At 42.2% G+C, this 17,558-nt stretch overlaps 1 protein-coding gene across 1 annotated transcript in view; it reads right to left on the reverse strand.

Moving 5' to 3' along the window:
- Positions 1-16,754, reverse strand: part of CNPY1 (canopy FGF signaling regulator 1) — a 47,590-nt gene extending 30,836 nt beyond the window's left edge. Inside the window, exons 1-2 of the mRNA XM_025175238.2 lie at positions 16,561-16,754; positions 12,222-12,333 (exon numbers count right to left, since the gene is read on the reverse strand). Coding sequence (XP_025031006.1) covers positions 12,222-12,318 — 97 coding nt within the window. The 5' untranslated portion in view covers positions 12,319-12,333; positions 16,561-16,754. The remainder of the gene's footprint in view (positions 1-12,221; positions 12,334-16,560) is intronic.
- Positions 16,755-17,558: the final 804 nt, after the last annotated feature.

A 17,558-nucleotide genomic window follows, 5' to 3' on the forward strand; every position in this document is an offset into this window, starting at 1 on the left:
CTCAAGGTTATTCTCATAGCCCATTACAGGTAGATAAAAATGAAAGCAAACACAGATCAGCTTCAAACTCTTTGTAGGGGTTGAGAGTGTCTTATGAGTTAGTGTGAAGAAATCATATGGAGAAGTTGCATAGGCTGTTCTGTCATTTTGGTATTCAAAATTTCTCTCTCTCTCAAATACGTGCACACAAACACAGAGAGTAACTATTTACTACTGCCCTATGTACCAGACTGCATCAGACAACTTTCTACCAAAGACTGACTTCTTAAAGACTATACGTTAGTTCCTCCTCAGCAGGATGAGGTATGAGAGAAACAGCTTCTTGCCTCTGTTGATCTTTTCTTGAACAACAAGATCTACCTACGTTTTGACACCCCTCTGTGTCCTGACTCCTGTTCTGCTTTCTGATAATTGTTTTTTTTTTTGGTGTAGATCCTGGTTTGGCCCAGATGGCTGCCCTTATAGCCAGCTGTTTATTTTTTTCTTCCACAAAAATACAAAAGTTCCAAACACTGTATTCGTTATCCAAAGGGTACATAGGAAACACTTTGAGGAAGGAATAAGAATATCAAGGGTTAAGCAAGTCCTTTCCTTTCCCCCTTCCTCTCTGAAACTTTCTGAAGGAACTTGATTATTAGGAAAAAAAGAAAAGAAGGAGGACAACACACCCAAGTGTTTCATTCCCCATTTGGCCCTCAGGAAAAAAAGAAGACAGACAGACATTAATTACTGGAGAAATAGCCATCACCTGCTATCTCTCACATCCTGGGTATGGTCATATGGGACTCTGTCAAAACTCTACTTCTCCCAACTCAGTCCTATTCTGGGATCTGATCCTGGCAAATATCAGAGATTCAGACCATCCACCACCCCCCACATCTGGCTAAAACAGGGAACTACAAGTTATACTCCAAAGAATTGAAAAGATGCAGAGTGGAAAGGCTGGGATAGAGTGAGTCAGCAGATCTTCCTGATACAGTACATGCAAAACAGGGTAGCCTCCTTCTTCTCTTCTGTAACTGCGACTAACTGCTGTTAGGTCTGCAAGTATTAACTAAGACTGCTGACTCTGCTACAGAAAGCTTCTGCTGCTGATTTCTGCAGGAAGAAAAACGTCTGATTTTGTTTCCTTAAAATTCTTCTTCCTCTTCCTCTTCTTCTTCCTTCTCCTCCTCCTTCCTCCTCCTCCACAATTCCTGGAATGGGTCAATTTCGCCTCCCGGGGTCTGAATTAAATGATGCTCTGGCAAGGCAGTGAGTGCTACAACAGATGAAAACATTGACTCCTTCTCTGTGTCTCCCTGCTTATGCATTTTCCTGATTGCACTGAGTGCCTTGGGATACACTGATCTCTTCTGCGTGGTCAGCTTGGGAAAGGGGACGGGATACCACTTCTATGAGGTTCCTACCAGAACCGGTCCCGAATCCTTCAGGACGCTCACGCGTCTTGTCCTCGTTGCTGCAAGTGCTCAGACCTAATGCAAATATACTAAACAGAGCAGTTGCATCTGGATTGATGAAAGAAAAAGCTATCTTTTCCCAAAGGGAAGAGAAAGATTTTGTTTTCAGTCGAGTTAGAGATTTGGCATCTTTCAAAGGGGAATACCATCTGTTCCAATACAAACACCCTTTCCCCCCTCCCAGAAGAAATTGTTGCCCAATAAAGTGTCAAAAGATAACAAAGTCTGTTCCAACAAAGCTCTTCTGTTTATTGCCTGGGGGGTGCCCTTGGCTGATAAGCCATTGGTTGTTTCAGCACAGACTGTTTAGTCTCCTAATCAAATTTTGCTGTTAGGGTTACTATTGGCCGCTTTGCTTTCATTAAACTGCAAACCGTATTACTGTTCAGTCACCCTTGTATGGAGTGGTTAAAAACGAAACGTGACTGTAAATTCCAACTGCAAGCTGGATGGGCTAAAATCAACCATTAAAGGCCCCTGAGCAGATGAAAGGTAAACGCAGAGGTCCTAACGTGATCTATCTAAACCTGGTTCCAATCTGCTGAAATCTGTATTTTGCCTTAAAAGTCTACCAATGTCTGCAGCTGAGGAGCTGAAATATGCCTGGTGATATAAGACAGGGTTGATTTTATTTATATATGAATAAAGGATATGTATGGCTGACCTTATGTGTTGGTTTGGGTTTGAGCTGGGGGGAGATCAAGCAGGGTGAACGATTCCTTCTCATTGGACATAGCTATGTCTGAGCCCCTGTGGTTTGCTTTGAGTAGGACTTTATCTCTGCGAGTAAAAAACCATCTCCAGCAGCCTCTTCTCACTCAATGTATTTTATTTTCCAAAATCCCAACTTTTTGCTTCTAAACTTAATTGTCTCAAAAACCACACAAGGATTGGTGTGATGCAATTGCCTCTTCACACACACTCATGCTCAGGTGTCTTGCTTGGGAGAAGACCAGCGGGATGCTATATATTTATGGCACTGGGGATAATGTAATACTCTCCTCTTACTTACTTAACGCTCCTACTGAACTGCAATTCCCAGCCCTTCTCATCGCCTCACTGCAGGCGGGGGTTGCTGGGAGTTGTAGTTCTGCAATATCCAGGAAGCCACATATTCCCCCACTCCCGATGTATTGCATTTATTTGTTTGTTTAAAAGGATATTTCAGGTATGATTGCTTACTTTGAAATATTGAATAGATTTAAAAGTCTGGGAAAAGGGGGAGGAAAATTCACAGGGCATGAAGAGGGCTAGAAAAGCAAATCAGTCTGGATAGAGTGTTCCATGGCTGGGTGCCCTCACCAAAAAGACCCTATCTCATTTTACCATGACCTACTTTTGCTGGATGGCAAAGGTGCCTGAAGGCCAACTCCAAAGCTCTTAATATGAAAGCAGGCTGGCCTTAACAATAAACACTGATGAAGACATCGCTGAGAATGACATCCACAGTTCTTACTCATGACTGAGTTTTAATTAACAATAGGATGCTCTACGTTTGACATACTGTATTATTCCATCAAGACTGATGTTACTGATTTTTTTACTAGTCAAAGTAGTCAAAATGGTTTCTGCCATTAAATGCAGATCCAGATCCTTCCATTGAGTTATGACAACTGTACACCAAGAACAGGGTTGTGCAGTTGCTTCAGTCAAAGCTGGCTCTACCATTAGACAAGAGAGGAACCCACCCCAAACAGCTAGGCTGCATCTTTGCCCCATTTCAATTTATTATTTACATAGATGTGTTTATTAAAATTTACGAGACTTAGATCAAAGCATTCTGAAATTGAAATTGATAAATGGCAAGCATAAGAGTTCTTAAGGCCATTACTTAATGCTTCAGAGAAGAGCAGTTGTCATCAACCATTAAAAAACCAGAGTCACGGCATTTTCCAATACCAACAAGTAGCAGAGACAGTATATGGATAATGGATACAAGATTAAATGATTTAAAGACTTAGGAGCTGTTTTTCAATCTTCTACAACAGTGTGTCTCAACCTTAACAACTTTAAGATTGTGGAGTTCAACTCCCAGAATTCCCCTGCCAGCATGGCTGGCTGGGGAATTCTAAGAGTTGAAGTCCACTCATCTTAAAGTTGCTAAGGTTGAGAAATACTGCTCTAGAAGGAAAACCCTCCAAGTTAATTTTGTCTTTTCCCTAGTCCAAAGGATTGTGACAGCAATCCTAACATTTCACTGGAGGCAAGGAGGAAATTGTTATCCCAGCTGTGCTCATATTATTTACTTTTATATATTGCACAGTTAGGCCCTTGTTCCAATTCTGATCATTAGGAAAATGAACAAAGTTTTTCTTTATGACACACCTAAATGCATCACCCAGCCTGGCCTTGCACACGCAATGCACATATACAAAATTAAATGTATATATACAACGCATCAAAATGAGGATGCACGCAGGCACAACAAACAGCTTACAAAATCCTTTCTAATATTACTGTTAGAACACAAGGCACTCTAATAGCTTTATACTGTTTTTTTACCTGTACTGCTGAAACAGCAAAATAGTTAAGGTCTATGCCTCGCATAGTAAAGGTTGCTGATTTGAAACCCAGCAGAAACTTTCTTTTAAATTCTTCTTCTTCTTTTGTTGACTAAACAGTTTTCCCCCCAGTGTTCTGTTTTATATCGAGAGCTTAACCATTTTACTATTTCAGCACTGTTGGTAGAGGGAGGTAATATAGAAAGTAGCGAAGATGACCTTGACAGTAATATGCAAGAAACATTTGTTAAGTCCGCTAGATCCAGATAACATTTGAAAGTGGCTCAGACAGACCACACACTTCCCTAATTCACTGAACTATAAGGAGGAGGTAGGAGGTACAGTTTAATGAGACTGGCAAGATTCTATTATTATAGACAATCTCAAAAAAAGTAATTTTAGCCTTCCTGTGAAGTCGAGACCTCTGCCCGGGGATCTGGAGGATGAGACAGCCAGAGTTTATGTGAACTTTTGAGTCTTAAATTTTATTATACAGTGGTACCTCGGGATACGAACTTAATCCGTTCCGTGACTCTGGGCGTATCCCGAGTTGGTCGTAACCCGAAGGAAATTTCCCCATAGGGTTCAATGTAAATCCGGTTAATCCATTCCGCCCTCTGAATTTGGTCGCACCCCGAGGCAAATTTCCCCATAGGGTTCAATGTAAATCCGGTTAATCCGTTCCGCCCTCCGCCCGAATTTGGTCGCAACCCGAGGCAATTTCCCATAAGGTTCAATGTAATTACCGTTAATCCGTTCTGGCGTCCACGGACCACACGGAAAGCGGCCGGGCGCGGCATGGTGCGGCGCGAAAATGGCCGGGTGCAGCGCGGCGTGGCGTGAAAACGGCCCAGCGCGGCGCGAAAATGGCCCGGCACAGCGCGGCGCGAAAACAGCCCGGCGCTGCGCGAAAACGGCCGCGGACCACGCGGCAGGGCCGGAAAAACAGCCGCGGACCACGTGGCACGGGCGGAAAAATGGCCGCGGACCACGTGGCACGGGCAGAAAATGGCCGCGGACCACGTGGCACGGGCGGAAAATGGCTCGTACCCCGAGGCGGAGTTCACAAACCGAGGTAAAATTTTGGGGCCAGAGCTGGTCGTAACCCGAAAAATTCGCAAGCAGAGGCGTTCGTATCCCGAGGTATCACTGTATTTACCTCTTTTGGAGCATCATCTCTAAAGCAAATCATTAATGAAACTTTATCTTGGGCTGGTCAGAGGGAGGACCTCTGTAAAAGAAATAAAAAGTAAATTATCTGAAAACCCTGGAAGTAAACCTAGTTAAGTGCTATATCAGCGTCCTGAAGGTTCTACCAAAGTGTGTGGGCTTTAACTCCTGGGAAGTTGATTTCCTGGTCAGGTCTACCTAGTGGGGCTGACAGATGTAGAAACTATTAGAGTGCATGATGAGCACTGGCTCAATTGAAGGGGTGGTCCTTTCTTTGCAAAGTAGCCAATGAGCTGCTGAAATAACCCTGTAACAAATTGAAGGGCTCTTTCTCCTCAAAGACAGGAGCCCTCAAAGTGACCTAACAGGAAAAAGTTTATTAGAAAATGCAGCAGAGAAATGTGCCCTGAGGTCATTTTGAAGGTGATCAGGGGATTAATAGAGGGCAACGTCACTGTTATCGCTCTCCAGAAATGGAGCAAGTGGGCAGTGCAGATACACCCAACGACCACAATTGTACTGGAAGAAATAGCATCCTTGGGAGACAGAAACACATAGAAGCTACAGTAAGATTGGCAGAGGCAGGAAGGGGCTGGCTTCACTGAACTTTAAGTAGCTGGAGACATTTATAACTATCTCACTAATGCTCTGGGTATTGGACATGTCCCTCAGACATGTCCCCCATACTTTTAGCATAATCCCTTTCTGATCCGTGTATTGTCTCATTGGCTCTTGACTTGCAGACTGAATTTAAATCAGTGTCTTTCAAACTTGGCAACTTTAAGATGGGTGGACTTCAGCTCCCAGAATTCCCCAGCCAGCATGCTGGCTGGGGAATTCTGGGAGCTGAAGTCCACCCATCTTAAAGTTGCCAAGTTTGAAAGACACTGATTGAGATCATTAGTTTTAGTTTAATTACTGTTGACCCTGGCCACTTGGACTATTCTGTATCTCTCTTTTCAGCTTTGTAGGATAAAACCGTCCATTGTATATCATGTCAAGCCAGCGTCCAACTCAAACCACTGGAATGGTTGTAGGAATACAGGCAAGAGATCTTTTCCAGCTCTGTCTGGGGAGACCCTGGGGAGACCCTGGGGACCTTTCTGCGCAGAAAGCATAAGCTCTACTGTAAAGCTAACTGCAACATAGCAGGTCCATTGTATGTCCAACACACAACTGCACTGTGCAGAACCAATCACAAGACGGGTCCATTCTTCCCTGCAGCCTGCATATTGTTCCATGCCTGTTTTAAAATTAATTAAACCAGGAGCAGGCAGTCTAGAAAGGCTGATAAAGCTGTGAAATTTTCAGTTCAAACCATCTTTCAACTCCTGCCAAGGACTAGTGTGGAGGCTGGAAATGATTTAGAAAGGTTGAGAGGAGGTCAAAGAGCCTGTAATTGAATAATCCAGCCCAGATAGGAAACTGAAGCTAAGGCAAAGACTTTAGCATCCTAACACACAAGCACTGCTTTTGATGCCTGCAAATAAATACTGAAATAACTGATACGGCCTCACAGCTAATCAATAAAGTCTTATTATTATTACTAAAATAACTGGATTTTTTCCCCCTTGGGACAGAATGAACACGTCTCTCAATTGTTACCCTGAGTAGAGGATAAATCTTCCTTCTAGGACCCCAGATACAGCTGTGCATGCATTTCTTGGGTGCCTGATGATCCCTTTCAACCACATAGCACTGTACTGGGGTCACTGTAGTAAACATGTGCATGAAAGAAAGCAGGAGGCTGCCAGGGCCTCCCATAAACTAAAGCACAGGAGAAACACAGGCCAAGGATTCTGTTGGATGGACATGAGGAGCAATTTATCAAGGTGGTGGACCTGCCCATGAATGCCAATTATTCAGCAGGAGCTTGAAGTGGGGGTAAATTTGAGGTTCAAGGAGCCCTAAAGACCTGCTGTTGCCTCTTTACAAAGCCACAAAGCTAAATGAAGGATGCGCTGATGGTGGACTTTTCTCCCCTACCAGATCACCAGATGCTCAGGCACCACGAGCACTGGAAGTTCTTCCCTGAGATATCTGGAGGGCACTTGGTTGGGAGAAGAGTTTTATCCACAGGCTCTTTGTTTATTTTTAAGGCCCCTGCTTTGCTTTTGCTATCAGAATGATCACTGAGTAGATGGTTTCTAAAGAAAGGTCATTCGTGGCTCTGCTTTTTAACACCCTTTCTGTAGAACTCTGCAGTTTTAAAATAGTGGCGGTTTGCATGTGACATTAGCAACATGATTATGGCCGGTGTTCAATGTGGGGGAGGAATGCTCGTCCCTCTGCAGCGGGTGGAGAGGGGAGATTCCTCTCTGACTATAGTCTTAGTAAAAATAGGACAGTAGTTAACATTAGGGGGAAAGGTGCTCCCAGTAACGCCAGTGGGAATTTCCTCCAGTATTAATTGTCTTGGTGACTATGGGAAAGAAAGCCTGAACATCTCCTTTCTATGCTACTGCCAGTAACTATCATCGTTACTCCTCCCAGCAATAGTTGGTATTCAATTTTATGATATTAAAAATGTGGTTGTTAATCATGTTATGTTATGTACAGTTAAGGCCCTTAGCCCCAGCACAAACCCAGTGCATGCTTTCACCCATACACAATACACCTTCATCATCTTCATCCACAAGTGATATAGTTTGCCAGGAACAAGCACCGTCCCTTTCTGCCTGCAGCCAAATTAGATTATATTTATTTATCAGCCTGTTCTCTCATGGCTGTGTATTGCATTCATTGTTGACAGCGATATAGATTTATGAAGTCACTGCTGAAGGTGCCCCATTTGTTCTTTTGGATTTACTTGAGCATACTCGCTATGTTCTGGATTGTATTGAACCATTTCTGTTTGAAAAACAGGTTAATTGATGAATTAAATCAATGTATTAATTATATATTTGTACAGTTCCACCTTTCCTCAAGAGCTCAATGTTCACACGGAGATCTCCCTTCATTTTATCCCAACAATATCCTTGTTAGATAGGTTGGGCTAAGAGACAGTGCCTAGACAAAGGTCATTTAGTCAGTTCTGTGCATTTGAGGGTCAACTTGAACCTGGGTTTTATCAAGACTAGTTCCAACTTTGGAACTACAAACTACATTGTAGTTAACCATAGTCTCCATGCTCACAAATCCCTTGTAGGAACATAGAGTCCTCAGAATGCGTTTCTCCAAGTTGGTGCCCTCCAATCGCACTGGGTTATAACTGCTATCATCCCCAGCTAGGCACCAGCCTCAAAAGCTAATTTTTCCTGCAAACCTTTTAGGCCCCACATAGATCTGACAATCATTCTTAGAAAAATAAAAACAGCAGGTGGCTTCTGCTCCATCCTATTTTCATAAGGATGCTTGCTTGCCCCACCCCCCAGAAAAAAGATGAAAGTAAGTTGTGGTAGAACAGAGTTGGCCTGGACAAAGTTTTGATCTAAAGCTTTGATTTGAGGGAGCTGTTATTGATTTTCCCCTTTGACTTAAAACTGTGAATGACTCTCGGAGGTGATTTGAACTTAAAGCCTTAAATTGCTTTGGAGCGATTCAAAGGGTAGAAAATCCAGTGGATTTTTACACATACCTACACAATTCAAATCTCAGATCAGGTTGCACTGAATTGTGTTGCCTTAGGATTTTGAATTGCAAATGCAGTCTTGCCACCTGGGTCTCTCAGATCACCTGGTTGGGTTAAGAGAATTGGCAAGAAGGGGACAAAATACCTGGTCAATGACAGGCCAGCTGTGCCTGTTGTGATAACCAATTTGTGAGCAGGCAAGTGTCCCCCACCAATAATCTCTCTCTCTTTTCTTTAAATGGTGAACCATTTTGTGAGTATATTTACACCACTCTCTCAAATTCCAAATTAGTCCACTGCTTTCAAAAGATTGCTTTACTTGGTGATAATCCATTTTTATATTGCATATGCTTCATGGTGGGTGTTAAGCTCTTCCCTATTATTAAGCAGCACAGAATGATCCTTCTGTTGAAACATTTTTAACTAATGAAAACATACGATCAATTCCTAGCAGCAGCACTTGTCATTAAATCAATGGGAAATCCAAGTTCATTGTATGAAGATCTGATTGCAAAACAAGGCTGAGAACAGCAAGATTATACAACATGGAGCCTTCGGTTTCCTTAGCACGAGACTAAAATCTGCCCTGCTAAAATATGAAAAGTTTTGAATACCGATTGCCAATCCCAAGTCATCTAAAATGCTGAGATAGATCAAAATAACTTTAGCATAAAATTAAGCTTTCCCTTATAAAAACACTGCAGAACGTATTCATTGACCAGAAAGACCATCCATCCATATGGTGCCTGTTCCCAGCAATGCACTCTGTCTGGAAGTTCAGCTTTCCACAATCTGACATCCACAAGAAAGGTTCGGATTACAGTATCCCAAATTCCCAAACACTAATGACATGGAAAGTTATGTTAATTTAAAAAAAAAAATCTTTCTGGTGCCTCTTTGCTATTTAAAGACACCTTCATCTTGAAATGATTTTGAAGAGGGTTAAATAAACGTGAAGTTAGAGGTACTCTAAATAGTATTCCCTTCCCAAAGGAAATAGTTGTAAAGGTTTTCCTTAAAAAACACAAACTTTTTGAAATGTAAATCAAGATAATTAATAATATTAATTTATATCTCACTTTTCCAGCTAGGATTCAAGATGGTATACAAGAGCTCCCTCTTCTGATGTTGTTCTCATAACAGCAAAAACAAAACAAAACAAAACTGTGAGAGAGGCTAGGGTGGGAAAATTTACTCAGCCCAAACTTACTCAAGGAGTTTTGAGGCCTAGTACTGTGTTTCTCCATCTCAGCAACTTTAAGATGTATGGACTTCAACTCTGCCTGGGGAATTCTGGGAGTTGAAGTCCATACAACTTCAAGTTGCTCAGACTGAGAAACACTGGCCTAGTGAGAGCTTGAACTCATGTCTCTCTGGTCATTTCACCACTGTTTTGCAGAATGAAGAAGACGTAGGAGGATAAAGTACCCTTTTCCAAAACATCACTCTCCGTATCTTTCTGAATCGATTGGAATGAAGAATGAGATTGCTGTAAATCCACCCCTTCTTTAAAAAATGCTCTTTGAGTAGCAGGTGAGAAATGGGAATAGCTTAATTCCAGTGGAATTCTGAGTAGGAACACTATAGAAGTGAAATAATCAATACTGAATTTATCCCAGACATAGACTCTGGAGCAGAATCAGGAGATTAACTAAAGTAAAAAAGAAATGCAAATACCAGCTATGTTCTGCAAGAGCAGAAAATACTCTAAGCTGATCTCTTTCTGCCTGGGAGAGGCATCTTTGCTACAGTTGTGGGTTTCTTTCAATCAAAGCGCATCTGTAATGGCATGTCTTTGGCCACCCTGTCTCCTTCTGCTACTTTCCAGGAAACACAAGGTGGTCTGTCTCTCAAAACTGCCATGCCCACATCACCCAAGCAAGACTTTTTGTCAAGAGATCTTGGGACTGAAGATTCTGCAGTCCTGGCATACATCAGGGAGGATTTATTTCAATATGTTGTTGCAACTACTTCTGTCAGGTTATCCGTCTCGGGAGAGATGTTCATTTCTTACAGCTCATTGTGCCATCTGTTAAAAGAATCACCCGCTTGTCTCTGTGCTAGGAGACCACAGATGGAGAATTTTCCCCCTTGTGTGCACGACTGTCAATGGATGACAAAGCCTTGTTGTTTGCAGCCAGGTGGAATTGCCGGGGAGGAGAAGAGCAATGTGGGTGCTCCTGCATGGGTTGACTCCTTGCCTCTAGGTATTTGACAATGCCGGTCAACGCACACCCTTTCTAAGGCAAGTTTAATGTATCAAGCGAGCATCTACCTTATAGATAAAGCACAAACAAAAGTTTACTCTCCCTCCTAGGCATGCTTCCTCAAGAGGAGATCCCACTGTGTTAAGCAGAAGTTGTTCCTCAGGAAATGGAGTGATTGCAGCTATAATGGTACAAATAAAAGCAGGGATGTACATTTGCTTGTTGAGTAGAGATGTTCAGTTATGATACTTCCTTCATTAACAAAGTGAGTTTCTTGTAGCAAAGAACCCAGATGGTCATGTGGCCTAACAATAAAGATAGATCTGCAAGGAGATCTGTAGCCATGTCTTGGTCATGGTGACATCCCAGACTGCAGATGAGCAATGGCTGGCTGAATGTTTTATGGAGGTCATAGAAAGGATCCTAGCAGGATTATGCCTTGATGTGTTACTTTCAAATGCCAGAGAATTCAAGCAGGCCGTCCTTCGCCCTCAATCTTAAGTAAGAGAGGGCCAGCAAGATTTGACCCACTGGCATTATATATCAGCTGTAGTACTGCAAGCTAAAATAATTGTTGCCATTTTGCTATTTCAGCATGGCTCTGGAAAGGCATATACTGAGAGGCTGCACTGTCAGACCATGTGATACGGCAATGCAAGAAAGGACCAAATTACAAAGCCCTAGACATGGTCTCCCCAATGTTGCTCCATCAGTAGAAGAAGTATTAATGTGGACACCATAAGCAAGACATAGAGTGGCAGCCTTAAGCAGGGCCCTTTTGGGGGAGAACAGTGGGGGCAATTTCTCCAGCCTCCCCAGATGAAAGAGATCCTATAGCCAAGGGATAGTTCAGTCTTTGAAATGATCTGATGGATCCATTCTTTGCATTCAAGGCAGTAGAAACCATGAATTAAATTACAGTCCTGAGTTATTTTTCTACTTTGGATTTGCCCACACGCTCTGTTCACTCCAATGGCTGAAAACAATGGAGGGAAAAAAGTACATTGATGCGGAATGTAATGATAAGGAAGAAGTGGTGGGGATCCATTGATACATCTCACCTTTCAGTGTCCTCAAAAAGCTCTAAGGAGTGGTGGGGATCCATTGATTCAGGCCTTTCAAGGTCCTTAAAAAGTTCTAAGGGGTGGTGGGGATCCATTGATATATCTCTGCCTTTCAGTGTCCTTACAAAACTCTGGTTTTAGGTGAACAGGCAAACTGAGAAGTTATTGGTTTATTTGTACCGAATTATCAAACTTGTGAGACACAAGCCCTTTGGTCATAGAAGGAAATACTCAGTTGAGACACTAACCTCCACAGAATACCTCTGGGTTTCGCTGTCCTCTCCCAGTGTTGCTGAACAGGCCTAGCAGCAGCAAGGACAACAGTGCCTGGAAGGATACAGCCATGCCTTAAGCCACAATCTGGAGAAATATACAAGACAGTAGTAAACCAAGGCGCTTTCATGGCTAACCCAACCCTTCCCAGCCTGCTGCAACTGTAGCTTCCACAGTCTTCAACCAAGTCTGAGAGCTGCAGACCACCCCAACACATTGGAAGGACAGAAGGTTGAGGAAGAGTGGCCTAGTTTTTACAGGTTCAATCCTGAGACCCCTACCAGTTTTAAAAGAGCTCCGGGATAAGAAGGTGGAGGTAACCAACCCTAATTTTTTGCCTTGTTTCTTTAAACAGGAGTTCTTTTTTTGTTTCTTTGATAAAATGGCTTTTCCCCCCAAAGAGAAAGAAAAGGAAGAGGTGATTCCTAATATAATACCAGTACTGAAGTAAATAGTAGTAAACTTACATCATTTTTAAAAAATCCTTATAGATAATGCTAAAGGATTAATGATGGGCCAAATTTAAAATCAGGGAGATTTTCTCCGACAAAGGGTATTTTGGAACATCATCCGTCCAGTATGTGTTTTAATTATATTGCAAAAATCTCTGCCCTTTAGGAATGGTTCTGTATCACCACGCAGATGTTTTTCAAGGTACATTTGAAAAGTTGCAGCGCACGTTATAGACTCTTGATTTGCTTTGAGTTGTTTCTCTGTATCTGTCCCGCATTTCTGCTAAACACACCAATAAACCCTTATTTGCTATTTAAATTCTCCTTAACTGCACCTGTGACTGGAGAAAGCAACTGAGAATTTCCCCAAGGACACAGCTGACTACATCACAGCTGCCTGAACCTGTGGACCTGTCCATCAGTTCAAAACTCTCAAACTTGCTGTTGTTTTCAAAGGGTGACAGATGGTTGAATTGTACCTAATGGGGGGTAACTTCATGTCATAGATCTCCTTCCATGTTCGGTTCCATTTCCAGAACTTACATATACCCCAATAGCAAACTCATGTTGTATTGTTTTATGAATTTCCTTGTCTTGGCAACAGCATCAGACCTATTCTGTAGTGTTTTCTTCCTTTCTTTTGTCTCCATTCATAATTCCAAACTGTAGCTATCAATGATCTGGCATAGGACCACTTCCATCTAGGAATTACTTTTTTCAGACATTCTTCCATCCTGTCTGGTGTCTAAATCATGATTCCTCCCACTGCTACTGAATTATGGGATCTGTAGTAATGCATGTAAAAATCAGCAGTATGGGGAAGGCTGGAATAAAACGTTTGCACTGTTGGGCCATAAAATGCCACCCTGGAATTAAATCAGAGGAAGATTTACCACTGATTGAAAAATACAAACAACTTGCAAGTATTTTCATGCCAGTAAAATGCTAGTTGAACTTTTGACACACATAAATACCATAGCCCTTTCCCCTTTTGCTTTCATCTTATTCAGATTTAAGCTCCAAAGTACCTAGACAACAGCCTTCCCTTCTAAACATCATGGTTTAGCTAGTTCTTCTGCTTCACTGAAATCAAGGTGTAGCTCAGGTCTATGAAATTAATGAGGCATGTACCCACTTATGGAAAAAAGCAAGTATTTTGCATGCTGGTCACAGCCATGTTTCAAAACAACCAGATTGCTTCCGCTGTCCACAAGAGCCAATACGCATTTTGTTTTCCACACTGTCCTTCAATAATCTAGGACTCTTTCAGGCAATATCACTGTAGCAGAATCTGTCTAGAAGTTTCATTTGATGGGGTCAGAATGTTCTCTACTACAGTGTTCCTCAGCCTTTGCAACTTTAAGATATGTGGACTTCAACTCCCAGAATTCCCCAGCCAGCCATGCTGGCTGGGGAATTCTGGGAGTTGAAGTCCACATATCTTAAAAGTTGCAAAGGCTGAGGAACACTGCTCTACTAGGTTGCCCACAGAAGGAGGATGAGGCTGTACAAACTCTAATGACAGAAAAATTACTGACAGTAAACTTTAGACAGGACTAATTATGAATTTGTTGTTGTTGTTGTTCAGAAGGATAATGGGCAGGAGTTCAGCATGATGGGAAATCCCCTATCTAGCATTCTCAATTATATTGGAACACAGTCCTCCAAACCTGCAGCCCGCTTAACCAACAGTAGATGCATTTAGAAGGTGTCCAGCTACAAAAGACTGATCTACTATATCATTCAATGAATAACCTTCCATTGTCCCACTCTATTAGCAGCAGTGACTGGGGCACAGAACCTATGCCAACTATGGATGTTGGTGAACTATAACTACTAGTGTTCTTCTCCATGGGACATGCTGAGTGGAGTTGTTGGGAATTGTAGTTCAGCAACATCTAGAGAGCTGTATGTTGCCTGCCTCTATGTAAGGTGATCCCATTGCATTTTATATTGGTAGAATTGATTGGACTGCTGCTTTTGGTAGCTACAACATGTACTATGACATACCATATCAATTGTGGAATATTTTGTGATCTTGTTCCTTTACACCAGTGTTGTCCAAACTTGGCCACTTTAAGATGAGTGGACTTCAACTCCCAGAATTCCCCAGCCAGCCACTCATCTTAAAGTCCACTCATCTTAAAGTGGCCAAGTTTGGACAACACTGCTTTACGCTAAACGTAACTACTCAGCATGACCACATGGGATGAACTAATATGAGCACATCAGTTGCCATCAGCAGTTGCATGAGTCAGCTGAACTTTTGCTGAAGTTCTCACCCAGATCACCACCAGAAAGTGGTGCAGCCCTATCATCTGATCTGTTGCTTAATCCATATGTGGCAGTCACAGATTGCTGTGTGTGCAGAAGTCGCATGAGTACTGAATAAAATAACAATGAACAGTTCAAACAATAAGAAGGATTGTGTTGATATGGAAACCTGGGAGAAGGCGTGGGCTAAAGTTTTCAACATTGGAGATATCCAAATCTGGAGAAGTTCCAGGTGAGGAAGACTGTCTACCTGTTTTCCCTATCTGAAGTTTCAAGTCAATAATGCCCAATAGTGAAGCTCCCTAACATCTTTATTCCAGTTATTGCAAAAATCTTCACTATGTAGCCTGTTATAGCTTCAGATTTTAAAGCCTACTTTAGCACTATTGTTTGCAAGTTCCCAATGGATAGCTCCTACTCTTTTCTGATAGGATTCTAAAATGTTTTCAACCCTGACCAGCAGATCCCTTAAGATTTCTTTGCAGATTTGCCCACCACAAAACCCTCACTCTTGCTGAGTAGAAAAGAGGTAAGTTTCACTCTCCTTCTTGGCTTTGTTGCCACTCCCAACTACTCTTCTTAGCAGCTATTTTCCCTTAGAGAAAATTCCTTCTACCTTAGGTGGAGTTACTATGGCTTCTTTCACTCCAGTTTTCCCTAATTCCAGTGCCCTCTAGACATGTTGGAGTGCAATCACCTATTGTCCCCAGCAGCGTGATGATCCAAACAGGTAAGGTGACTGCTCATTTGTGGTAAGATTTTGATATTCTATTGTGCTTTCCTGGCACTGGGGCTATAGTCTTTTTCAGCAAAAGAAAAAAAAGTGACTGCAGTTCTTATGCTTACAGTGAATTTACAAAACTTGGTGAATTTAAGGCCCTGTTTGGAAGGAGAAGGAGAGTTGTAATCCAACCACCCAGAGCTGGTGGAAAATTTTCTGTTATTTCATATACTTCAGCTCAAAGGCTGATGGAAAGCATCTGATAAGCGTCCTATCTAAACCACAGTTCTTTTTATTTTTTTACAACTTTTGTGACCACATATAAAATGTTACTGCATTAAAAATCTCAACTTTTGGCTTGTCAAGGAATTGGAAAGCTATAATAACCCTAAAGAGGGGGAAAATGCTTTCGCTTGAGCTTGTTATCTAGCTCTTCCAACAGAATTGTTAGCAATTTTGATCATAAATTTCAAATGGGTAGATTTACCAATGTTTGAATAGTTCTTTGCCCTGAAAACAAAGTCAAAGCAATTCTGCCATTCTGTATCTTATTGTATTTTATTCTTTTATGTAGTTAGGACACCAGGGAATATTGTTATTAAATATTACTGAATTCAACTGTATTAACAGGAAAGAAAAATAAACAATAAATAGATACAGATGTGGATTTATTCTGTGCCTGAATAGCTACCAAACGTACACAGATGCAAAACATCTAAGAGAAGAGAACTGGAGCCTATACTTCCAGTCTAAAGAATACTAGATCTGAGTTTCCTCCCAAAGTATATGAAAATGACCTCAACTTTCCTGCTTTTACCCATAAAACCTAATTCCATTTCATCCACTGAGTTTTGAAAGTGTACTTACTTGGCAAGATTTCAGCCTCTGCTCAAGCAAGCTGCGCTGCGTAGGGCTCTAAGTCTCAGCCAGGGCAATGTTTTAAAACCTGATCTTCCTCCAGAGAAGGCTATTTTCTCTCCCTCTCTCTTCGGCATCAGGATCTTCTCAGGTCTATTTCTCCGTGAGAAATCCTGTTGCTGCTATGATCAAATGAAATAGCCTGTGGATGAGCCAGCCAATGAAAGAGCACCATGTGGGAAAAACAGAGTCCAGGGGCCAACTAGGAACTGCAAAGAGCTCAGCTGCCTGGAGCAATGTGTCGAAGGAAGGGAAAGGCACGCTGGTTGCTACGGAGAATAAAATCACCTGCATGACATGTGGTCTTGTTTACCATTCATCAGAGAGGTTCATTATAGCTGCATTTTCTGATCTTTTCTCCCCAAGTCCAGAGAACAGTGTTTCTCCATCTCAACCACTTTAAGATGGAGAAACTTAATTTCCAGAAGAAATTAATTCCCAGAATTCCCCAACCAGCATCTATGGACTTCAACGCCCAGAATTCCCCAACCAGCATCTGTGGACTTCAACTCAGCATAATAGCTGGGGAATTCTGGGAGTTGAAGTCCACACATCTTATAGTGGCTGAAATGGAGAAACAGTGCCCCAGAAAGGACTTAAAATTCTGCTGAAAAGTTCTTCCTCCAAGCTCAGGGGCATCTACCGGCTGGGTTGGGAGGTCAAAAAATTCAAGGCAGTAGCTTTGATGGTGTGGTTGTGGCTGCTACCTTGACTTTTTTGACCCTCCCTTTCCCAGACATCCAGTCTGATCTGCTACAGATGTTTCACACCGAGAATCTCAGCGTACTGGCTTTCCAAGATATTTGACTACCTTTCAGGCTGCTTTCATTGAACAGAGCTTGGTCACAGATATACACGGCCTCTTCCACACATCTGGCAAAGCCATACTGTTGTGCGGTTGGTGTGGGCTCAGTGTCTTCTGTGAACTTGCCTTTTGCGTTCAACAA

This window comes from Python bivittatus, unplaced genomic scaffold (genome assembly GCF_059951505.1).
Source record: "Python bivittatus isolate LINGU-HERP-01145 unplaced genomic scaffold, Pbiv_v1 ctg000610_np1212, whole genome shotgun sequence".
In the NCBI taxonomy this organism is placed as follows: Eukaryota; Metazoa; Chordata; class Lepidosauria; order Squamata; family Pythonidae; genus Python; species Python bivittatus.